Raw genomic sequence first — 26,147 nt, forward strand, 5'->3', positions numbered from 1 at the left:
TATGTCAATTCCCACTTCCTATGAGGGCCAAGCATATTCACAACATGCTTAACGTAGGCGCACTTCAAACGACACCTACAGATACTTAGAATTCTTTGACTGTAATCATAGTCAAAGAAAAGGTGAGAGTTAGACTCAGAACAAAGCCACAAAATGCACATCTATCATCATCCAACATCCCATATTGCTTCGATCAGCTTCTCCTTAGTTCTCAATCTTCTCCAAACTGCAATCCAAAGAATAAACCTATTTTAGACACCTAATTGTGTCTCCTAAAAAACCAAACCTAGTGATGAGTACCTTTCACATCTTTGATTATCGAGTACGGTGAAGAGGTGAAGAATTGAAGAGTCTTGTGAATTTCTCTAAGCCTTGACCATTTCTAACCTTTCCTAATATTATTTAAACCAAAATCATTTATTTCGTGCCTTTAAAGTTTAAACCCAAATAGTTCTTTTCATGTCTTTAAAATCATTTATTTCGTGTCCTCTTTATAAAAACGTCCAAACTAGTTTATTTTGGTCCATAATATGGGTCCAATGATAAGTTAGTTTGGATGGAGCTTGAAAAGAGTTTTCTAACGATATATTATAAGCCCAAATTCGAGTTATAACGAAGAAATTATGGCCAAAATACTAAATAAGGCCCAAACCGAGTCTTACCTACGACCCAATGATCAGAATGAGTCTTTGTTGCATACAAATATAGCTATTATAGCTACAACAAAGAAGTCCCAAACGTGTATCCCAAATCAAATACCCCAGATAGTATATTTGCGACCCGCCCAAATCAACTCCACGCTCTATAAAATGAACATTTAATTAAAAAAAATGAACACCTAATAATAAAAAATAAACATGATGTAAGAAAATGAACATGTAATACTAAAAAGTGAACATGCTATAAAAAATGATCATTTATTTAAAAATGAACATGATTATCATATAATCATATTTGCTAGACCACGACCTGAAAAACGAACATTTAGTAAAAAAAAATATATATTCAGTGATAAAAAAATGAACGCTTAAAAAAACAAACATTTAGTAATAAAAAGTGAACATGTCAAAAAAAAAGAAATGAACATTTTGTATATTATAAATGAACATTTATTATACAATTATAAAATAGCTAGACCATACCAAATAAAATGAACATTTTGTAAAAATATATGTGCACATTAAATACATAATAATTTCGGATTAAAAACACGTAAAAAAAGAATACGTCAAATAATATTATGCACATTTAATATATTAAAATGATCATGATTTCATTTATACATATAGGTTAAAATTCGTTGTATATAATAAGTTTAATAAAAATAAAGCTAAAATAAATCGTTAAAATATGTTCATTTTTATGTACTAAATATTCATTTTTAGTGTACTAGATGTTCATTTTTAGTTTACTAGATGTTCATTTTGAGTGTACTAAATGTTCATTTTGTACAAAATTGATCAATTTTAAAGTACTCTATGTTCATTTTTTTTAATAGAAATTATACACAAGTTCAATTGTAATTATTTTAACTCTAAATATTTTAATATCCACCCTTAAATCTAATCTTGATTCATCATAGAGACAATAATTATTGATCAATAACATAATAGATTTGGAATCACAAATGCAAAATTGATTAAAATCAATAATTTTACAACATTCACATGTATATTCATAAACACACAAAAAAAAATATTAAATTAAATTACCTCAAGATTCATGATCGCGACGAAGATGATGACGATGGAGAATGCTATAGTGGTGACGAATTGGAGAATAGTAGGACAAACAAGTATAAAGATTGAAAAACCACCCACCACCCCTAGCCACCCTACCCTGCCGCCCCTGACTCCCTTGCCTTGTGACTCTGACCACCCAGACCTTAACCCCACCGCCGATGCTGGCGCCTAACTCCCCTCCCCTAAACCACCAACCCTTCCCCCTCTCCCATGAAACCCATGTAGAATCACCGTCCCGATTCCAACCGCCCAAACCACCAACTTGCCTTCCTCCCCCACGAAACCCAAGCAACAATTAAACCATTGTCTCGATTCAGATCGCCTAAACCACCAACCCGCCTCCCTCCCCTTCTTCATCCTGATTCCGGCACCTCTCCCCTTTCCCGTCCCGATTTCGACTTCCCTCATCTTCCCCGCCCCAGTTTTGGCCGCCCAGACCACCCACAATAGCTTGCCAGCGACGCGAGCTCCGATTCACATTTGCCGCTCGGTTGCTCCTATCTCACGGTGGCTTTAGCTGGGGAAGGGAGTGGCTTGGTGCTCGTTTGTTTGTTTTTCTTTTTATTTAAAAAAAAAAAATTCAATTTTCTTAAAATTAAAATTTTAGACAAATTATTTAGTGACACGTGTACTTTAAACCCAAAATTCTTTACCTATTTATCTGGTAATCGGTCACTTAGGATCATTTTAAGCGAATTAAGTATAAAGGTCGGATTTTGGATTATTTTTAGCGGACGCTCTAATTTGCAGGAACAAAGCTTTGATGGTAATTCCGTAATTGTAAGTGTAGAGTGTAGACTGAAGATTGATGACAGTCGTCCCGTAAAAGTCTTATTTTTTCCGTCAAAAAAAAAGTCTTATTATTTCCCTCCTAAATTCTCTCTTTTAAAACCAATTTCAAGCTTTTCAAAACACTCAACAATGGCGGTTCCCAAAATCCTCTACTGGTTGTCACTCCTTCTTCCACTGACGCTTCTCTTCGTCGCTTTCCGACCGTTCAGCGTCAACTCTTCCGTCGGCGGTTCATCTTCTCCTCTTCTTCTCGTCGCTAATTTATCTCATCGACGCTTGCTTCAAGCTTCCGAGCAGCTGAATCTTCTCTACGATTTCTATCGCCTTAGTTGCCCTAATGCCGAAAGCGTCGTCTTCCAGTTCATGCAGAATACTGTCGCCGTCGATAACAGGGCCACCGCTCAGCTTCTTCGCCTCATGTTTCATGATTGCTTTATTCAGGTCTCTTTTTCTCTTTTTAATCTCGAATTTCCAATTGATAATCGTTTTCTCTGTGTTAATTGTTGAAAATTTTGGTCACTTAGGGTTTTGTGATGTTTGAATTGTCATCGAGTTTGTTAGAAATTTGCTGATTTTTTCGTTATTGTTGTTACCTAGGGTTTTGTGATGTTCGAAATGTTATTGAGCTTTTTAGGAATTTGCTGTTTTTTTTTTTTTTTTTTTTTTTTTGTAATCATTATTGTTACCTAGGGTTTCTTGATGATTGAAATGTAGTCGAATTTGTGATTTTTGTGTTTATGTTCTTGATTTATTCGTTTCTGAGTTTTTGATGATAAATTTATGAAGAAGTTCTGTTAATTGAAGTTCATATTAATGTGAAGAATACAAAAGTTTAAATTGATTGGCAATAAGCTATGTTTATTCAGCAGTGTGATATTGAAATTTGTTGGAAATTATATTGCTTCAGGGTTGTGATGCTTCTCTGCTTCTAGATGATAGTAATGGAAACCAAAGTCATTTCATTGAGAGGAATGCGTTTCCAAATCAATCACTCAAGGGTCTCGAAATCATTGATAGAATCAAACAAGCATTAGAAGCCGAATGCCCTAGCGTTGTTTCGTGTTCTGACATCATTTCTCTGGCCACTAGGGATGCCATTATTCTGGTAATCATCTTCTGTTAGTAGCTACTGTTAGTTCATATTTGCAGTGTATAAATTTAGTAGCTAATTAAGCTGTGATTATTGCCACTCTTGTTGTGATGCGTTGTAGTTCCTTTCACATATCTTCTATTAATTGAAGTAGAAACATCATTTGGCTTAATTATGGGGGATGTATACAAGTAATAAAACAGTTTGTTTTATGGTCTCTTTGCTATAAGATTAAGTGACTTTAGTTGGATACTTGTCAACACTTTCATTTTGTTATATGTCCATGAAGATTTTAGAAAATCTCTTGAGTTTGTCGCTCTCAAGTCAGTAGTGTTGACAAGTCGATAACTATATGTTTTCAGTTCTCGTTCATTAGGGAGCTCAATTAATTTCAAAACTGAGATCAGCTGGCAAGATTAGATAGTGGATGTGTAGGATTATCTTAATTCTTACGTTGCTTGCCTTCATCTGTTGGCAGGATATGGCTGTTTCTGTTTTTTATAAGTCTTATATACTATTGCATACATATATTTATCAATGCATTTTATTTGTCAACATTACATTTGTGGTAAATCATTTACCTTTCAGTATTCATCCATAATTATCGTTTTTATCAATTTCCCCTGTTTTTAGATTTCATGTACTAATAGATTGTATATGTACCATACAGTCTTACTATATTTGAATCATGAAGTTTAGTCATGTTCTGTCATTGCTATTGGCAGTTTTATAAATATCTGTTCATGGCATATATCACTTCTGGTGCATATTATGTGCAACTTTAGGTATTAGTTGTGAGATATAGAAAATTCAAAAGTTGCACATAATATGTAACGGAAGTAGTAGTAGGAGTGATATTATTTGAGGTAGGATAAGGGTTTCACTCTCATAGATTCTTTCTGATAATTTTCTTTTTTTTGGTAGTTGATTGGCATCTATGCTTCTCATTCTTAGGCTTTGCTTTGCTATTGAGAAATTTAAATTGAGCATGTTAATGCTTAAAAGTATTTTTCTCAGTGATGTAAGTTTTCCTGCTGGCACTTAAGAACAGCTTGTCTGAACTTCCTAGTGTTGTTATTTCAGATGTGCTTATCTTTGATGTTATTTCTGGAGAAAATTATGCATGGTTGTGGTTTGAATTGAGGCCATCGTTTTCTTATCTCTCTCTCTCTTTCTTTTTTTTCACTGTTCTTTCTTTGAATGCAGTCTGGAGGACCATTTTTCCCTATCCTCACTGGACGAAGAGACAGCCAGGCATCATACTATGATGAAGCTAACCAGCAGATACCAAGACCAGACAGTAACATAACGGAGATGCTGGATTTGTTTTCACAAAAGGGTTTCAATGAGAAAGAAATTGTTAGCCTCTTGGGTATGTCACCTTGACTGCCTCGTTTCTTAATGACCTAAATCTAGAGTTTGATCTCTTCGTTAAAGTTCTTGTTTTCTTCTTAATTTTACCTTGATTATTTTTGTACTTGAAGGGGCACACAACATTGGAAAGATTGGATGTGAATTCATTCAAAGGCGATTATCCAACTTCAAAGGCACTGGAGAGCCTGATCCTACAATTCCTGCAGATTTCTTGCTTGAGTTGAAAAGAATATGTAATGCAGATGCATCCCCCAGTCCTTCTCCATCCAGACTCAGGAACTTGATAGAATCTGCATCTGGCTTGCCTTTCCATCAGTCCTTGGCGCCATTTATTTTCTCAGGCTCTGGTTTTGACGCACATTATTACAAGGGCTTGATTATGGGACGGGGTTTACTTTATGCAGACCAACAACTGATGGCAGATCCCAGGACAGCTAAGCTGGTCGAAGTCTTTGCTTCAGATGATGGTTCAACCTTCCGCAGAGAATTTTCTAAGTCAATGCTGAAGATGTCCAATCTTGCATTTCTCACTGGCTCTCAAGGTGAGGTGCGTACCAGATGTTCCTTACCAAACATCATATGATTGTTGCTTTAACTACATAGGATGAGTCCTCAAATTACACCAGTTAAGTATATATCTTAACTAGTGCTTATTTCCTGTGTGCGCTCTTGAAGAGGTAACTTGTAGATTATTCTGAGCCTCTTCTGGGTAAAACGTTGATATCTGCCAACTAACTGGGAGTCTAGGTGTTAGAACTGTTTCCACTGAAACCAATACACCTATTACATAAGAATCATTAATATACTATTTCTTATCAGTCATTGTAGAACGGTGCTTTACCATGTACATTAAACAATTCAGGTATTCATGAATTGACTGTTCATGAGCCATTTATAGATGCAAAATTGTTGCTGGAGTGCTGGTAGTTATAATGGCTTTATGAGCATGTTTTGCTTAGCAGAACTGTATACATTGTGGTTCCAGTTTAACTTCAATCAGTGCAAGTGAAGAAATATTAGGTTCTTATTTGAGCTACATGCAGGTTTATATGACGCTTAATTACCTAGCAGAACTTAAATTTCTGTTCAGTCTGCAATAGTTTATGATTCATTTGGCAACTAGGTGAATGTGAGTAAAGATTCTCTAAATCAATTTTTGTACAGGTTGTATAAATTTTCGATATGTTAGATGTTTTTTCCTAATTCCTAGTTATGCTAAATCGTTTCATCCATAAATCTGTAGAGTTGCTGTCGGACTTTGTAAGCATTACCTTCATATCTTAATTGCATGATACTTAAGATCTTGATTGCATAATACTTAAGCATGTTATACCAAGCATATTATATTAGGATTATCATATGATATTCCATATTACTATTATTGAACTAATCTGGGGAGCTGATACAAGTGCTGTTTTCTGGCCTAGAATGGCCCAACATTTGGTATCAGTTTACTAGAAAATGGTTAATTAACCGTTGTTTAAACAATCAACACCTAAGAGTTAACTCTTAATTCAATTTCCCAGAACTTTACCTAACTAGCAAGCTGGCATATTCATAGTTCCAGTAAATTCTTAATCAACCAAAGAAGTGCTTCGAATTTGATGTAAAAAAGTAAAGTAGATTACTAAAGATAAACTTAAAACATTTATTCATAATTAAGTAGAAACCAGAGTACAACAGTGGAAGTGATAAGATTAAAAAAAAATTAATAAAAAAGCAAATAGAAAATGGCATCCACCGAAAGTAATGCCTAGACGCAAACAATGACTTGCTCTTCCAACCAAAATGAAAATTAAAATCTTATATACAACTTTTGGATAACTCAACACCTCTCTTTAGGCATAAATGGAAGAGCTTAAACACACCAAACAATCCTCATTATAGCCAAAAACCATGCTTTTGATGAGGAATTTCGAAAATGAGAAAGTTCGATGATCACATATTGGAGGAGCTCCTGAATGATCCTAGAGCCTTGACGAAACCAGCTCTCAAGATGTATTGGTGATAGATGGCAGCAATGGCAGCCCCAATCATTGGTCCGACCCAGAAAATCCACTACATTATGAAACAAAGGAGCAAAGATTAGCATATAAGTTTAATGTATTGCAATATGATAACTCTTATGCAATGTAGTATAAATAATGTGTACATACTTGATCATCCCATGCTTGTTTGCCATTGAAGATGACAGCGGCGCCAAAACTTCTAGCAGGGTTGATACCAGTGCCAGTAACAGGGATGGTGGCTAAGTGAACCATGAACACTGCAAATCCAATTGGGAGTGGTGCCAAAACCTAACATTTTTGTTACAAGTTAGCCAACAATCAACTTTGTTACAGTGAAAAAACTAACAATGAGACTAAGGGTCATTTATAAACTCTGAAGGTAACTTACAGGAACATGGGAGTCCCTAGCACTGCGCTTAGGGTCAGTGGCGGAGAAGACCGTGTAGACAAGAACGAATGTACCGATGATTTCAGCAGCCAATCCGGTTCCCTTGCTGTAGCCGTCGGATAGAGTGTTGGCACCACCTCCATACTGAGTGTAGTATGATTTTTGGAAGGCCTTGACTAGTCCAACACCGCAAATGGCTCCTAAGCATTGAGCCACCATGTATAGAACGGCTCTTACTAGTGATAGTTTTCTGGCCAACAACAACCCAAAAGTCACCGCTGGGTTAATGTGCCCACCTGTTCAATACACATGCTCAATTGTCAAATTCAGAGACAACTAAAATTGACAGCAATAAAAGTGACACTAATAATTGAGTATTTAGGCTCTACCAAACTTTTACCAAATGTACTTGACACAATTTTATTAGAAACTTCTAGTATGAGTTATGACAATTATGTACTAAAGCCTTGTAATGAACACAATATGTTTAGATATAAAATTTTGAAAATACATATTGAGTCGAATTAAAGAAAATCAAAGAAAATAACACGTACCAATTTCTAATGTTATCTTGAGATTCAACTTTTTATTTTGTCATATATTACGTATCAATTTCTAATGTTATCTTGAGATTCAACTTTTTATGTTGTAATATATATAAACATTATCTACATATTGTTGATTAATTAACATGTTAGAATTTCTCAGTAAAACAGAAAGTCAGATAAATAGTCACCTTTTAATGGTTTTTTTACTCCAATTCAGAATAACTAATACCTCAATAAGTCTAAAGTTCTAAACTAATTTATTTATTGGAAATATATTCAAAGCAGATTTTGACAAATTCTCCAACACTTATCACTTTTCTACAGTAATATACTTGTATGAGTAACTTTTAAATGCAATCAACATCTACCAAGGCTATTTTTTCTATGCTCTTAGGGATTGTGTGGTCTTTGTAGAACCATTAAATACTTTGTGTACTGAAAGTGCAAAATTAGCTAAACCATTATTACAAGAAAAAAAAGAAGTGTGTTATAACCCTGTTATGTCTATTTGTTAGTTCTGATCTATTTTCATAGGTAACAACTTATTCATCGAATGCTCATACTTTAATTACTTCCTCCGTTAATGGTTATTTGCAACAAAGGGATATTATTTGTGAGATTTAAAATATTTCTTTGTTGCAAATAACCATTAACGGAGGAAGTATATCTATCCTTATAACTAACATCTAGTTAATAGTTAATCCCGATAACAACTATTACCACAAGGACATACATAAATGACTCATTACACTATCATCGTGACAATTAATTCAAAAGGGAAATCGCGAAACATACCAGAAATACCAGCAGTGCAGTAAACAAGAACAAAGATCATGCCACCAAAAGCCCAAGCAATACCAAGAATACCAACACCACCACATTGATCAGCAGCATTCTGACTCTTATGACCAATCACAGTCAAAACTGTGATGTACAAAAACAACATTGTTGCAATAAACTCGGCTATCAAAGCCCTGTAAAATGACCATTTTCCTAACTCTTCTGCATCAAACAATGGTGATGGTGGAGGGTCTTGATAGTCTTTTGCCAAATCTCTTCTGTGATCTCCTCCTACTTCAATATCCTTTGCCATTGAAATTTGTTGGAAATTTTATGTATTTTAGAGAGAGAAAGCTCAAGTTTTAGTGAGAGAAAGATGGTACTGAAGTTGCAACTGATGGGTTCTTCGAGTGATGGGGTTGTAGCCTATTTATTGGAGCTGAAAAAAGGTTGCAATTTTATTTATTTTTTTTTTTTTATTTTTTTTTTTTTTTTGACATTTCACTAATTTTGCCGCCCCATTTTAATTTCTTTATTTTTTTTTTCTTATTTTTTAATTTAAGTTATCCTTTCATTTTCGTGGTTGAAACTTGAAACTTGAAATTATTAGTGGGACCAACCTCATTCTACCTCTTATTGATCATACACCACATAAAAATATTTTCATGTCTTAAAATCCACCCTCTAAAACTATATAAAAAAAAATTAAATAAATAAGGATTCGTTTGGCATTGCTGTGGTTTTCTGTTTTTTGGTTTTTTGTTATATGAAAGTATATGATATATGCCACATAATGAATCAAAAAGTATATAAACTTATTAAAATCATAATATTTTTGAAAACTGGCAACAAAAAAGTGGAAACACCTTTTTCTTGTTTCCTGTTTTTGGTTTTTAGTTTTGAAAAAAAATAGAAAACTGAAAACCAAAAATGATGTCAAACAAGCCCTAAATTAGTAGATTAATTGTTTAATTATATAATAATATAAAATCTCTCTGTAATATGATGTCTTCCTCCAAAGCTATAAGTGCACACAAAGTGGGTAGTGTCGTCATTTTTGCCTTCTATTTGTGGTTTCTTTACTATACATATCTTTTTATACATATCTCCTTTTTTCTATGGTCTATGTTAACCGAACTCCCGTTGTATTGTAGATTCTTCCAAAAAATAGTATATCTTGGAATCACAAATTCACAATGGTGAATTGGTGATTGTATCATTATTATTGATTCTTAAATAATTTTGCATGTGATTTTAGCCCAATTTGGTCGTTATCATTTAATAGAATTACTTGTTTTTCAAGTGATTGCAAATTTCATTACAAATTTTTTAATTAAGATACTTAACAATACATTATATCTTCATTCTTAAAAGCTCGAATCACTTACCCCATAATCATATTAATTTAATTACGACTAGTTATTATGAACAAATCTTAACCTGATCATAATTATACGAAGTATGTAAGAAAAAATATGAACATTTTAGATTACTCCTAATAAACATTCTCTAAAAGTTTTATCTTTTTATAATTTTAAGTAATAACATAGTGGAAAATATTATGCGCAACTTAAAGACCAAGCTATCACCTAATCTTCATAGTACACAAACCGAACCCACCTTGAGGTTGAGAGGTGAAGGTGCTAAAACCTCACCAACCTTGATTCTAAAAAATAAAAGTTAAAGAAATCTAGTATCATGTACTGTCTTTGCTTTTTTATAATGCGGCATATGTATTTTTGCAATAAATTAGTTACGTGCGAAGTATTGTCTTTTGAGACAAAAATATTAAATGTTACATGCATATCATCGTATTAGAATTGTATTGAGGTATAAATAATTAAATTTAACTATTTCCACAAATGCGAGAGTTTTAAAAATTGGATGGTATAAGAAAAAACTTGAATAAAGTAGTAAGAATTTGTAAAATGAGTAAATTAAAGTAAATTATATTGAAAATGTTATGAGAGGTGAGGTCTTATACCTGGCGCGAATTAATTTCACTTTGAAGGAGGGGTGTATTAGATTCGAACCTATGACCTCTATGTCACGTTGGCTCTGATACTATGTTAATGGACCAATTCAACCAAAAACTGAAACTTATGGTTGAACTCCAGGAATATGTTTTATACTCTATCACTTAAACATTTACGAACAATTTGAAACATACTAAAGAATGAAGTAAAAGATGATAAAGGAGATGTTAGTTGTGTAAGATGTGCATTGATAAGTTCGTCCAAAACTTCAAATATTGCAATTAAAAGACACCAAAGAGAAGTATTAATATATTCACTTTATGTTATAATACTAAACTTTTCAATGTTTTAAGGAAGAATAATATTATCCTTTTAATTTGTTTCTTTTTGTTTTTTTTTTTTTTGGTTCCTTTATCCATCTAACCTCTTCATTCATTATTGAACAACTTATTGCAAATTGGCATACATACATTATATTATGGAAAATGTTATACATAATCCTTAGGGCGGGCTATATATAAGCATTAAATTTACACTTGAAAATCGTAAAAAGTTAAAGAATCATAAAAATATAAACACTAATTACACTGATTTACGCGTGTTTTTGTCATGAATTCCTAATTTTATACAATTTCCAAGAGTGTATTTAATACTTATATATAACCCTTAGGGCTACATATAGCATTACCCTTATACTCCCTCCGTCCCCTTTTGATAGTCCCTTATGGGTAAATTTTAATCCCAAAAAGTTCACCCTATTTGTTTTTTCCAACAACCATTAATATTAGTTTTTTTTTTTTTTATCAAAATTCCCTCCAATTTGCAACAATATTTGTGCAATTATAAATTTTCCATGTAAATTTTGTTTTTCCATGTACTTTTATTACTTTTTCTCTCTACTTTTTTGAATACCCAATGTTAATTTACGTTTTCAATCTACTTTTACTATTCTTATTTGTGTTTATTAATTCCCGTGAAAAATGCACATAAGGGACTATCAAAAGGGGACGGAGGACGTATTATTTATTGAATGAAAATCAATAATATGTAATAAGTAGTAACCGAACTAATTACAACCTTTGTACAAAGGAGGTAGAAATATAGTATTACCAATAATTCTTTCTTTTTATTTTTTATTTATTTTTGTTGGTCTTTTTATTAGGAAAGATATGATATATTATTTGATTACAAGATATATTTTCTTATAGTTTATCTTAGGAAAAGATAATTAGTTTCCTAAGTTAGATAAGTTTTGGTTTCCTTGTTACTCAAGGAGAGATCTTGTATAAATATGGATGTTGGGTGGAATATTATGATCAAGATATACAATTCTAATTCTTCTATATTTTCTAAACATTATCATGGTATCGGAGCTAAGGTTGCTTCAATAAACAAATCTTGAATTTTTTTTTTTAATTCACCATGGGTAATTCATCCCCACCAACCAACCGTGTGAATGGAAAGTGGATCGTGGATACCGGTTGCTCCCATCATGTAACCGGCGATCTTTGCTCTTGACATTATTTCGGAGACGGGACTCTTGGGGTCGAAACCTACTAACACCCCAATGGAACAAAACCATCGTTTGGCACGTGCCACCGGGCCACTGCTCACGGACCCCGCAGCATATAGGAGGCTAGTTGGACGCTTGGTTTATTTGGGTGTTACACGCCCAGACCTCACATACTCGGTGCACGTTTTGTCACAATTCATGAAAGCACCGAAGCAAGAACACTGGGAGGCTGCCCTTAGAGTTGTTCGTTACCTCAAATGTACCCCGAATCAAGGCATTTTACTAAGGTCGGATAGTGAACTTGCTTTGCAAGGGTGGTGTGACTCCGATTGGGCAGCATGCCCTCTCACTCGGAGGTCCCTGTCGGGGTGGCTTGTCTTCTTAGGCCACTCTCCAATTGCTTGGAAAACAAAGAAGCAAGACACGGTTGCAACGTCCTCCGCCGAGGCTGAATATCGGTCTATGTATGCTATTACGTGTGAAATGAAGTGGTTGAAGGGCTTACTTCTTAGCTTGGGCATTCAACATCCCCGTGCTATACCAATTTATTGTGATAGTCAAGCGGCTATTCATATTGCTCAAAATCCCGTATTTCACGAACGCACAAAACATATTGAAGTGGATTGCCACTTTGTTAGAGATGCTATTCAAGAGGCCTCATTACTACTACTCATGTGCGTACAAATGAGCAATTGGCCGACATATTTACTAAGGCCTTGGGTAGATCACAATTTGAGTATCTCTTAAGCAAGTTGGGCATCTTTGATTCAAGTGCTCCAACTTGAGGGGGGTATTAGGAAAGATATGATATATTATTTGATTACAAGATATATTTTCTTATAGTTTATCTTAGGAAAAGATAATTAATTTCTTAAGTTAGATAAGTTTTGGTTTTCTTGTTGCTCAAGGAGAAATCTTGTATAAATATGGATGTTGGGTGGAATATTATGATCAAGATATACAATTTTAATTCTTCTATATTTTCTAAACATTATCACTTTTGTCAATTAAACAACCCTTAAACTGGGAATTTTTTTCTTATAAGTAAAGTAAACATTGATGTGAGGATAGGAGTAGTAGTAAGTTTTTTTTTTTTTTTTTTTTTTTTTTTTTTTTTTTTTTTTTTTTTTTTTTTTTTTGAAACAAAGAGATACAGTAAGTTCTTGAATGTTCGATTACAATTAATACTCCTGTAATCCTTAGGTTAGCTACTCCTAACAAATTAACAATATATGGCTTGAGTTTAATTTATTAGTCTAACAATAATTATTACTCCGTATTATGCAACAGCTACACTCAACATTAAAATTAATTAAAGTCAATACCTTAATTAATCGCTTTTTTGTGAACAAATTCTAAAGAAGACGTATTCAACAAAGAACATTAAAGTGTGAAGAATAATTAGGGGAATTAGAGCAACTTATTTTACAATTCTTAGAATTAGTGGTGCATAATTAATCAGTTCTTTCAAAAAAAAAAAAAAAATAAATAAAATAAAAATAAAAATTAATCAGCAGTGCTTCTTATCTATGTTCTTAAATATGTTTGTTCAATTAGTGGAAGAGTTGTCTTCATAAATAAATAAGTAGGGGTATTGGGCTTATGTCACAACATATACTACTAATAAATTCTCTTTTACTTTAGAGCTCGAGAAGAGAATTTCTTAGTTAATATCAATATAATACAAAGACGAACTTGCATATGACTATATTAGTGTAAAGTTTATAGTAACAATAAAGTAAAAAAACATTAAAATTTTGGCAAAACTAATGACAAATAATATGGTATCCATTTAATTTATACTTCCTCCGTTTTCTTTTACTTGCAACACTTCCCTAAAAAGGAAATGTCATAATACTTGCAACACACTATAAAAGGAAAGTTATTTTAGGGAAAAACTATATTATTTCCCTTATTTAAAGCACATGGCCCACTAAATTATACTCCTAACAACCACTCATTCCATTTAAAAGTGTATTATATCATGTGAACCCCACATTTCTTAAATACCGTGAAAAAGTGTGTGTTGCATCTAAAAGAAAACGGAGGAAGTATTCATTTTGTTTTTCATAACATAGAGGTGTCAAAAACTGACCCGATCGAAATAAATCGAGATAACCTAGTGAATAATTTGAGCTGCATAGGCAGTAAAACTCAAATTCGAATTGATATAGATTACATAAACAGATCTAACTAATCCCGGCTCGAATCGACTAATGAACTAAATGACATCTCTAAGACTCTAATTTCCTAATTCATTATTTCGTATACTTGTATTATTAAGGGAAAAAGTCCAAATTTTTGGTGTATAATGTAGTCAATTCTTTACACAAATGAATGGAGACAATTTAGATGAAAATGGTCTTAGAATACTATGGTAGGCGGAATTGTATTTATGCAAGTTTAGAAGAATTATTTGGGGAGTTAGAAAATAACGTCAAGAAAAAAAGAAATGAGGCTGTCCTAATCACATGAGGTTTGTGAGGCACCGCCCCAATCACTTAGCACCACTCCAGCACCGGCCAAAGCCAACTTAGCCCAGCTCTTTCGAACTTTGATTCTTTCTAACCACTCTTTTTCTGCCACGTCTTTTGTGGGCTCTCACCACTGCTCACTCCTAATCATTATTCCTAAACATAACATTACAACAAAAATATTGGTAAAGTAGTGTTTAATGATATGTTTAAGTATTGAATGTTCTCTAAAGCAATAATTATGTATGGTATACATAATTTGTGGTTTTGCCATAAACTTTCAACTTAACATTATTCTTTAAGCTGGGCATGAGTCGGGTTGACACAAGGGTTAGTTAGGCACAACATGTATACTAGTGAGTAGTGGCTCTACCTAACACAATTCGAGAGCTATACTAGTGGACTATGGGCTGTGCACTAGTGCTTGCCCGCGAGCCCAAAACATTAAAGCATGTGGGTTAGTCCGTGTTTAGGCTTCGTTTATAAAAGATCAATCAACACAAGCCATTAACAACACGTCCTCTTTTTAGACTTGTTTATTAGGCAAGACCCGACTGAGTACGAGATACGTTAACACAATACTTGGGCCTATACCCGTGACCAGCTATCATAATTTCAATGAATCATAATTTTGTCATAAATTTTCAACATAATGCCATGTCATTGTAAAGAATATATATTCTACTTACGACATAACTTTAAACACTAGACTTTTGCTGTTTAAGCACATCATTAATCAATCAATATCATAATTACATAGAAATTCCAAGATTTACAGCTCTTGTTGGTATTAGTTTAGTGGCTAATACTACGCCACGCAATGATAGGGTGGTGATAATTGGAAGAGAATATAAATTTGGTCTGTTCTTTTTGTAATCTATACTGTTTTGGGGTTTGGAATTATTTGTGGTCGGTAAGCCTAGTTTGAGTTTAGGCTAGCTTTTTTTTATTATTTTTTTATTTTTTATGTGTTGCAACTTCAATAAATGCATTTTTGTTATACTGTAGAAAAAACTTGGTATTTAATTACGATATGACAGATTCAGTGTGTTTATAGATTGCCAAGATCCCGGGAGAAGGGGAGTGTACGTTCATTCTGGGGAGTGTTCAATTTTCAGGATTGTTTTTCACGTGTTTGAGTTGGACAAATCTTAGATTTGCTAGTTGGAATAGTTTGTCTAGAATTTTGATTGTGAATTCGAGTCATTGATTGGAGTACTTCGAGCGTTTGATTGATATCGACTGAAGGTGGAGTACTCGTGTGGTTAGGGCCTTAGGGGTCATGTTGTAACACTAGCTAGTTAATGGTGCTACATGGAGAGCACCATATTTTACTGGCTTTTTGGTTAATTAAAATTAAGTTATCGAGGATAACATTGACTACTGTGTCATTCTTAAAAAAATGACACCATAACATGATTATGTGTCATGTTATGATTGGTCTATTTTTTATTTATTTTTAAAAGTCTAAATATACTATACATGTATGTATAATTGTAAATACATATATTTTTTAAAGAATACGTAATTATAGCTTTTTTAAATCTATTTTTTTTCTTATTAAAATCATTTTTGACAATTAAATTATAATTAAAATTTAGAAATTAAAAAATTCATCATTGTTCATCATTATTTTTCATTCATGATAGCAATTAACCACTCTCATAATCTTGTATAATCTATTCGCAATGCATACTAAAATTCCGACCAAAATTCCGTCAAAAATCCCGTCCAATTTCGTTTACAAATTTTGTTTTAAGGTTCAATTGATAATTTTAATTAATGTAAAAATCACATTATATGATAGTTTTGAGCATGAAAAAAGCATTAAGAGCGTGTATTATGATGATATAAAATGCAGATCTTTCATTTTTTTTAAACGATGAATGGTTAATGAGGGTTTGCTCTTTGATCCGGAATCTTGTTTTGCGATTTTTATAATTTGTTTGTAGTTAGGTAATCACCTGTATTTAGTTAGGTCATTATCTTAAAAAAAATTAATTTAATTTTGTAGTTGGAATCTACTTGTACGCTAATCGTATAACAAAAAAATGATTTATGGAATTTTTATCTTTTTAGCAAAAAATGTTTTTGGGATAATTATCTTATTATATTTTGGAAAAAATATTTTTGAAAATTTTATCATATCATTTTAGCAAAAAATATATATGGGATAATTATCTTATTATATTTTGGAAAAAATCTAATCTAATTTAATATATATATATATATATATATATATATATATATATATATATATATATATATATATATAAAGGAGAGTTTTTTCTCGCGTTTTTAGAGCGCCACGTAGGATTTTTATTTTTAAAAAATTATTAGAGCGCCACATATGATTAATATTTTTACAACGCTACAATAGGATTATGTCACCTAAGATTAGTTAACGTGCCACGTAGGATTAGAATTTATAATTATATCGAATAAATAATTCAAGTGCCACATAAGCATAATTGACCAATGAGATTTTAATGGTTACATTAATTAAATACAAAATATTATCTTTTGAGATTAGAAATTTTATCTAATATTTTAAAACAAATACGGAGAAAATAATATATTACGTACAACTAATAAAATAACAAATGTTATCACATAATTATAAAATTTTAAAAAAAGATCGACCCGTGCATCGCACGGGCTTCATTTAGTATTATTGAAATCTTGGGCATATAAATTAGGGCTATATAACTATACTTTGAATAGATATTGTGATTTTTTTTTATTTATTCTTTTTTTTTAAATAAGAAAAACATAGTCATGTGTGATCTTATTTGATCCCCTAATGTGTATTTTCAAAATATCAACATTTATTATTTTTACTTATTGATGATTAGATATATTTACGGTTGAATTAATGCATAGAGTCATAGACAAATGTGTTATAAGAAACTTATCATCTAATTTGAAATAAAAATTCTATAATGTCATTCTTTAAAAATGACACCATAATTTGCAGATGTGGCAAAATATAATTGGCCCATATTTTGTATTTTTATTTTCATTTTGAATTATTTTTAATGTCCACAATGTAGTAAAATTGTATTCTTTTTTGTATTATTTTTAATACATGTACTTTTTTAGAAATACATAATATAAATTATAAAAATGTATTTTTATAATATAAATTTATTTTCAAATTTATAATTATAAATTAGAAATCATCGTGTTAAAAATTGTTCATCATCATCATCATCGTTCGATCATCAACTTTCATCGTTCATCATTGTTCGTTCATCATCGTTCGATCATATGGTTCATCATTGTTCGATCTTTGTTGGTCTGCGTTCATCATCATATCATGGTTCATCATTGTTCGATCGTGATCATTTATCAATCATGTCATAGATTAGCCCCATATTCCCAAATTCAATGTTAGTTTTTGATAAATTCGCAAATCCCAACTAAAATCGTGATAAAAATTTGAAAATAAATTGTGTGTTTGCATTTTATTTTTTTGCAATTTTTTTTTTAAGATTTCGTTCGTAAAAAATTCAATAACAATTTCATTTATAAGTATTTGCAAAGGACAAATTCCTCTTTAAATGGTTCGAAAACATGATTTATGTGGACTCAAATTGTGTAAATTTGTCAAAGAACAAGGAGTATCAAGTTTGTAGAAGATGAAGTGGGTCGAATATTTTACCTACCGTAACCTCTGTTTAATCTTATAAATGTAATTAAGTTTTCTCAAAATTGTTTGTGGGTTAGGTAATGACTTATACTATCTTTGGTCATTACATAGGAATTTATAAAGAACAATATATAGCAAAAAAAAAAAAAAAAAAAAGGTGAATAAAGCTAATTAGGAATATCCCAATATTATATATAAAAAAAACAAGAAAATATACCTTTTAAAGCAAAAATGGCCTTGAATTTCATCTCGAATTTGGTTTAAACTGGTCAAATTCGACCATAAAAACTCTAGATCTAGAAATTTCATGGTCGAATTTGACCATTAAAACCTTTGTTTTGGCCAAATTTCGCAAATTTTGTATGAAAACCTTCGTTTTGACATAAAAATATTTGCTTCAATGTAAAAACCTTTGTTTTGGCCAAAATAAGCGGAATTTGTGACATTGTGCTAGTTTTGATAGACAAATAGGAGTAAAGGCGAGGAGAAAGACAAGAAAAAGGAAAAAAAATAAAATTAAAAGAGGAGATTAAAGAAGAGAAAAAAAGAGGAGATCGAAGAAGAGAGTCAGACAGAGTGAAGAGGAGAGAGAAAGAGCAAAGAAGATAAGAGGAAAGGAGAGAGAAATGACGGAAGGAGGTTGAAAACAGGTTAGGGTTTTTTTTTCTTTATATACTCTGTAGAATTGGGCTAGGGTTTTTCAGGGTTGGGCCGAAAATTCGGTTTGGTTTCGGTTTTTCGATTTTTCATTTTTCGAAACCAAAATCGAACCATATAATTTTGGTTTCTTCATTTTGCAAATCGAAACCAAACCACTCTCGCAAAAAACCGAACCATATTTGTTATTCGGTTTGGTTCGGTTTTAAACCGAGTTTGTTTCACCCCTACAAATATGTAGACCCTATGCGCCACTCTACATATTTTAAACCAGTAAGTGTTTCTTCACTACTCGGTTCACGAGCATGTATCTAGACCTCCCTCGGAGAAAACACAATTCTCTAATTTTACCTACCTTATAGGAAGTTTTTATTGATATGATATTATCTTATTACAGTAGATTGGAACTTATATTACATGTATATTATTTGAACTTATTAGCCTTTATATTATATTATTAAAATTTATACGAACTTATTAGCGCTAATATTATCTTTTCTAAATTATTAAACCTAAAATAAGTAAAAACAAGATGGATACTGTACTCCCTCCGTCCCTAAATTACATTCCTCCTTTCCATTTTTGGTATTCTAAAATTACATTCCTCCTTTCTATTTTTGGTAAGTTTTTTTTTTTAGTAAATCAACTCTCTTTATCTGTTTTATATTTAATGCTTGCTCACTTATCCTTTCCTAATCTCACTCATAATCCTTGTGCCAAATTACAATGAATATGATTGGTTAAAAATTTTCAATTAGGAGCATGTAATTGGTCCTTTTGTTTTTTTGCAAAGGATTAATGACATGTCATGAGTAATAACTAATCTATCTTTGTTTTACTAAAAAACATTATTTAATTATTTGTATTTCCCATTGCATTATCTAATTATTGTTATTTGTCTTATTCTTTCCTCCTTAATTCCCGTGTAAATTTCCAAATAGGAATGTAATTTAGGGGCGGAGGGAGTAATTATTTATTAATTGTCATCTTGATTGAAGAACATCAATTTGGTTTTTTCTAAAAAATCACGATTGTCAAATTAAAGCTTATAGGGGTTTTTTTTCTGTATGACCGGAGTTACTTAAGTTACTCGGTCATCGGTTACTCGAGTTACTCGGCCGAGTTACTTCTGACCGAGTAACCCGAGTAACCCTGGCCGAGTAACCCCTTAAGTAACCCCTAACCGAGTTACTCGAGTCCCCGTGACTGAGTAACTCGAGTAACACCTGCCACATGGTATGGCCAACCACCTATAGAAATTTGCAAAAACGTATAATATAAATAGTGATAAAGGGCATAACATTGAAAAAAATAGAAAAAAGAAATACTAAATCAATCTATCTATTACATATTACTAAAGGCGAACCTAAAAAGACACTTGGCAGCATATATTGAATATTTTCCCTCCAAAAGTATTTGCTTCAAAACAAAAAAAAAAAAATAATTCTTACCATAATGAAAGATCATTGTATCTAAATAATGAGATATGCTTTACATAAAATCTACACTAAACTTTCTACAATATTAAATGATTCATTATAACTATTATGTGTGGTTATTTTTATTTATATACTTCATACTTTCTAATAATTGGTGTTGAGTCCTTATCTTTTATGTCGTTTTATAATTTCGTTGCATGGGAATTAATGTTTTACTTCACTATATAATTTAGTATAATCCGTCCATTGCATGGGAATTTAACTAAAAGAGAGACCAGAAATGACACATGTCATTTTCAGGTAAAAAATTTTCCCTCCAAAATGTGTGTTGTTTTTTTTTTTGTCAAATCTTCTCTAACAATATTATATTTCCTAAGATATTATTTTCATATTTTATGCATACTAGATTAGGTCCCGTGCTATTCACGACAATTTTTATTGTTTATTACTCAATAGTTTAACACTATATTTAATTATAAAAACTATCTAATTGCAAAATAAGATGAAAAATTTGTAATTACAATATTATTTCATAGATTTGAAAGAATAGTATTTTTCTTGAATGTGTATAAATGAAATATTATTACCAAATAGTACCAAATAGTAAGGGAAATATTATTACATAGTACTTATTAAATATTCTCTAAGAAGCTTTGGTAAAAAAAAAAAAGGGCAGAATTTTTTTAAAAGAAGATGACACATGACATTCCTTGTTTCACCTTTAAATTTTTAATATAACATAATGGATAATATAGTCATTGTTATAGATTAATGTGTTAAAATCAATTTGATGCAATATAACAGATATATTTTTTTAGTTCATAATATATCATTAAAATCATTTTAAGTAAATACGGAGTAATATTAATATTACTAATAAGAGTCATTAATTTCTATTATACTATATAAATTAAATATATAGATAATTTATTGTATTAAATAAGTTGTCAATCAAAATCTATTAACTATTACTACAACAAAAAGTTGATGATGTCATCAATTTCTTAAAGTGCTTATGTGTCAAACTCTCATTAAAAATTTTCCCTCCAAATTTTATATATGATGTCATTAATTTTTTGGTTTTTTTTTGTTTTTTTTTGGTTTATTTATTTATTATTATTATTTTATTTATTTATTATTTTTATTTTTGCCTTTTCTAGCTAGAAACTAGGATCAATTAGGTATGAAACTTGAAGTTGACATCAATATTACTGTATATACTCCACACTACTTTTGGATATTCATAATACAACAATATTAAATAGACATAGATACACATTTTTTTGAACAAATTAATACACATTTCTTTAATTTTTTTTTTTTTTTGGTATAGTAAATACACACTGATTTAGCTTCCACTCTAAATGTATAAGGTATACGACATTAATATATTGAGGGAGCCCCAGTTACTCTCCGAGATTAACATTCCAAGTTAATATCCTCTCACAACTTTTTGCATTTGTTTTCGTGCCACTTTACTATTTCACTTTTATTATTTGAAAAAATAAAAGTAAAACAATATATTGTGAGAGGAGATTAACATTTCATGTCAATCTCAGAGATTAACTTGAATTCTCCCTTAATATATTTAATCTAACCATCATTTTAGTATATGTTTAATAACATAGTAAATATTACATACATTAAGATGCAGCATAAAATAATAACCAATTTTTTACTCCCTCCGCCCCTTTTTTTATAGTCCCTTATGGGCAAATTTTAGTCCCAAAATGTTCACCCCATTTGTTTTTTCCAACAACCATTAATATTAATTTTTTTTACCAAAATTCCCTCAAATTTGCAACAATACTTGTGCAAATGTAAATTTCCTATGCAAATTTTGTTTTCCAATGTACTTTTATTACTTTCTCTCTCTACTTTTTTGCATACCCAATGTCAATTTACTTTTTCAATGTACTTTTACTATTCTTATTTGTGTTTATTTATTCCCGTGAAAAATGCCCATAAGGGACTATCAAAAGGGGACGGAGGGAGTACATGTTTTTTTTTTTAATATCTATTAACAATTTTTTTTTTTAAATAAATAACGAGCCAAATCATATTAGAAAGTTATCAACAACAAAAGATAAAAAAAAATATAGAAAAAATACAAATCAACCAACGTGCAACGCGCGGGTACTAATCTAGTTAAGATATAAAAAGAAGAATAAATTAAAATATATTTATATTAGGAAAGTAGTTTTTGGAGGGAAAAAACGACACCAAGAAGTGACATGTGTCATTCCCGGTGTCTGTTTTTGTATTATATGTTATTGATTTTTTTTTTTTAATTAGGAATTCTAATGTAGAGTTTAGGTATGAAATTGAAATTATTTTATGCATATTATATTTATATTAAAATTAAGTACAAGTATAAGTTCTAGTTATTTTGTTTATATTAAAAAATATTATATATATATCTTTTGTGTAAATTATTGTGTACTTCATATCTATTAACTATTACTAAAACAAAAAGTTGATGATGTCATCAATTTCTTAAAGTGCTTACGTGTCAAACTCTCATTAAAAATTTTCCCTCCAAATTTTACATATGATGTCATCAATTTATTTATTTATTTATTTTTTTGCCTTTTCTAGCTAGAAACTAGGACCAATTAGGTATGAAACTTGAATTTGACATCAATATTACTGTATATACTCCACACTATTTTTGGATATTCATAATACAACAATATTTTTTTTTGAAACAACAATACAACAATATTAAATAGACATAGATATTGGTAACTAATTATACACATTTTTTGAACCAACATTAATATATTTAATCTAACCATCATTTTATTATATTTTTAATAACATAGTATATATTATATTATGATGCAGCATAAAATAATAACCAATTTTTTACATGTTTTTTTAAAAATATCTATATAACAATTTTTTTAAAATAAATAACGAGTCAAATCATATTAGAAAGTTATCAACAACTAAAGATAAAAAAAATATAGAAAAATTACAAATAAACCACCGTGCAACGCGCGGGTACTAAGATATATAAAAAAAATCAAGTTAAAATATGTTTATATTAGGAAAGTAGTTTTTGGAGGGAAAAAAAGACACCAAGAAGTGACATGTGTCATTCCCGGTGCCTGTTTTTGTATTATATGATATTGATTTTTTTTATTAGGAAATTCTAATGTAGAGTTTAGGTATGAAATTGAAATTATTTTATGCATATTATACTTAAATTAAAATTAAGTACAAGAATAAAATTCTAGTTATTTTGTTTATATTAAAAAAAAATATTATATATATATATGTATATCTCTCTCTTTTGTGTAAATTATTGTGTACTTCATATATAACTAGTTAACTAATTAAAAGTTGTATTCTTAATGAAATTTTGTTAAATCCGTGTGATGTACGGGACGTCGGGACCTAAGCTAGTAAATAAATAAAATGGAGAGATACAACGCCTAAGTCAACAAGTCAACAACCAGTTCATATAATAACATAGTAAATATTACATTATGATGCAGCATAAAATAATAACCAATTTTCTACATGTTTTTTTTTTTAAATATCTATATAACAATTTTTTTTTTTAAATAAATAACGAGCCAAATCATATTAGAAAGTTATCAACAAAAAAAGATAAAAAAAATATAGAAAAATTACAAATCAACCACCGTGCAACGCGCGGGGTACTAATCTAGTTAAGATATAAAAAAAAAATCAAGTTAAAATATATTTATATTAGGAAAGTAGTTTTTGGAGGGAAAAAACGACACCAAGAAGTGACATGTGTCATTTTCGGTGTCTTTATAATGTAATATCATAAGCAACCGACCAAACGAAGCTTTATAGCTCGATTTGGGAGGAGTTTACAACCCAATTTTCTTTTCACAAGCTGAAATCGCTAATGGATCTACTTAAATATTTAACGGCCCAGGCGTGAAGTCCATATGTACCGGGCCCAAAAAAAATGGAGTTATCGTTCTAAGGGGGAACAAGTCCCTTGCAAATTCTTATGTGAACCCTGGGCCATATATTTCAGATGGACCACCTCCTAAAACACACCCTTATACAGTACAAATAAAAACACAACTGAACTCTACTCATTCTTCTTTATGCATCTTTACTTCTTCTTCCTTTTTTTTTTTTTTGTTATTTTTTTGTTCCTTCTATGCAGAATCTCTCTCTCTCCTTTTTTTTTTTTAAAAAAAAAAAAACTGATCTCTTTTTATTTCTTTCTCGATTTTAATTCATTTTTTTTTTCAAATTCTTATTTTCTCTCTCCTCTAGAGTGTACCCGTGCAAAATGCACGGGATATATATTCCATTAAAGAAATACTTCCTCCGTTTTCTTTTACTTGCAACACTTCCCTAAAAAGGAAATATCACAATACTTGCAACACACTATAAAAGGAAAGTTATTTTAGGGAAAAACTATACTATATCCTTTATTTAAAGCACATGACCCACTAAATTACACTCCTAACAACCACTCATTCTATTTTAAAGTTTATTATATAATGTAAACCCCACATTTCTTAATTACCGCGTTAAAAAGTGTGTTGCATCTAAAAGAAAACGGAGGAAGTATTAAATATACAATATAAAAAAATATATTTAAAATACGGAAAGTTAATTTTGATGTTAACTTAGACCTTATTTTTTTGAGCTGTTATTGTCTGTTGGGTACTTGTGGTTTGATTTGCTCTGCTAAAGCCCGCTTAGCTATGCTATTGAGTATCAGTAATATGCGGACACTCGTTCTGGTTTGCTGACATTTCTCTTCTCCGTTAAAATATGATGATCTCTGATCTACTTAAAAGAACATGGTCTTACTCTTAACGATGACCACGCAATGTGGCCGGTTATTATGAGATTTACTTTGTCAAAGTTATAGAGGTTACTCGTTCAGTATTATAGGGGTTACTTGGTTAGTGTCATAAGGGTTATTCCGTCAATGCTCTAGGAGTTACTTTGATATTTTGCAAGCAGTTATTCGGCGAGGCCAGTCACGTAAAAAGCGTGCTGTATATTTTTTTGTGTTTATGATTAGAGAAGGATGATGTTTAGAGGGTTCTTCCTAAAAAGTGTATATAATTGAAGGGTTGGGGATTTTGAGTGTTATGGTTAATTGTTGATAAAGGAATTGTATACCCGTGCTAATGCATGTCATATATAATAGTACGTTCAAATAAAGAAAAAACACACACACACATACACACACAAAGTGACATCTCAGTAGTGTCCCTTGGAAAAATACCAAAAGAAAAAAAAAGCAGTATGTGTAGTTATAGTTTTTTTTTTAAAAAAAGTTTTAAAATAAATAATAAAGTATGGGATAAGGATGGGTAGTTATTTGAAGGAAAAAAAAAAACCCTAAATGCATGAGAGTTTAGCATTGGGGTTTTGGAGGATTTTCGTTGACTGACTCTTTAATTATATGTTAGATTTAGTAAATATATCTGAACAATCGCAATGTACCATGCCTATACTTTTGAACATTTAGTAAAAAAAAATCTGAACAATTGCAAATTTTGAGCATTTAGTAAATAAAATATGAATTGAACATAATTTTTTTTGAACATTTTAATAAAAATATCTGAACAATCGCAATGCATCACGCCTATACTTTTTTTAGAAGATACACGCCTATACTTTTGAACATTTAGTAAAAAAATCTGAATGATTGCAAATTTGAACATTTAGTAAAAAAAATCCGAACTGATCATCGAAA

The 26,147-nt window shown here is 30.9% G+C and overlaps 2 protein-coding genes across 2 annotated transcripts; one reads left to right on the top strand and one right to left on the bottom strand.

Moving 5' to 3' along the window:
- The first annotated feature begins 2,662 nt into the window (after positions 1 to 2,662).
- Positions 2,663 to 5,635, top strand: LOC145618626 (peroxidase 28-like). The gene is made up of 4 exons (XM_081673400.1): positions 2,663 to 2,975; positions 3,442 to 3,639; positions 4,831 to 4,996; positions 5,109 to 5,635. Exons 1-4 carry the CDS (start codon positions 2,664 to 2,666, stop codon positions 5,579 to 5,581), a joined length of 1,149 nt encoding a protein of 382 aa, XP_081529526.1. The 5' UTR covers position 2,663; the 3' UTR covers positions 5,582 to 5,635.
- Positions 5,636 to 6,626: 991 nt separating this feature from the next.
- LOC145617826 (putative aquaporin PIP2-5) lies at positions 6,627 to 9,130 on the bottom strand. Its single transcript, XM_081672577.1, has 4 exons — positions 8,739 to 9,130; positions 7,396 to 7,691; positions 7,155 to 7,295; positions 6,627 to 7,056 (listed from the first exon to the last, which is right to left on the bottom strand). Exons 1-4 carry the CDS (start codon positions 9,034 to 9,036, stop codon positions 6,937 to 6,939), a joined length of 855 nt encoding a protein of 284 aa, XP_081528703.1. The 5' UTR covers positions 9,037 to 9,130; the 3' UTR covers positions 6,627 to 6,936.
- Between the last annotated feature and the right edge of the window lie 17,017 nt (positions 9,131 to 26,147).

Source organism: Chenopodium album, chromosome 26 (assembly GCF_948465745.1).
Source record: "Chenopodium album chromosome 26, dcCheAlbu1.1, whole genome shotgun sequence".
NCBI lineage: Eukaryota > Viridiplantae > Streptophyta > Magnoliopsida > Caryophyllales > Amaranthaceae > Chenopodium > Chenopodium album.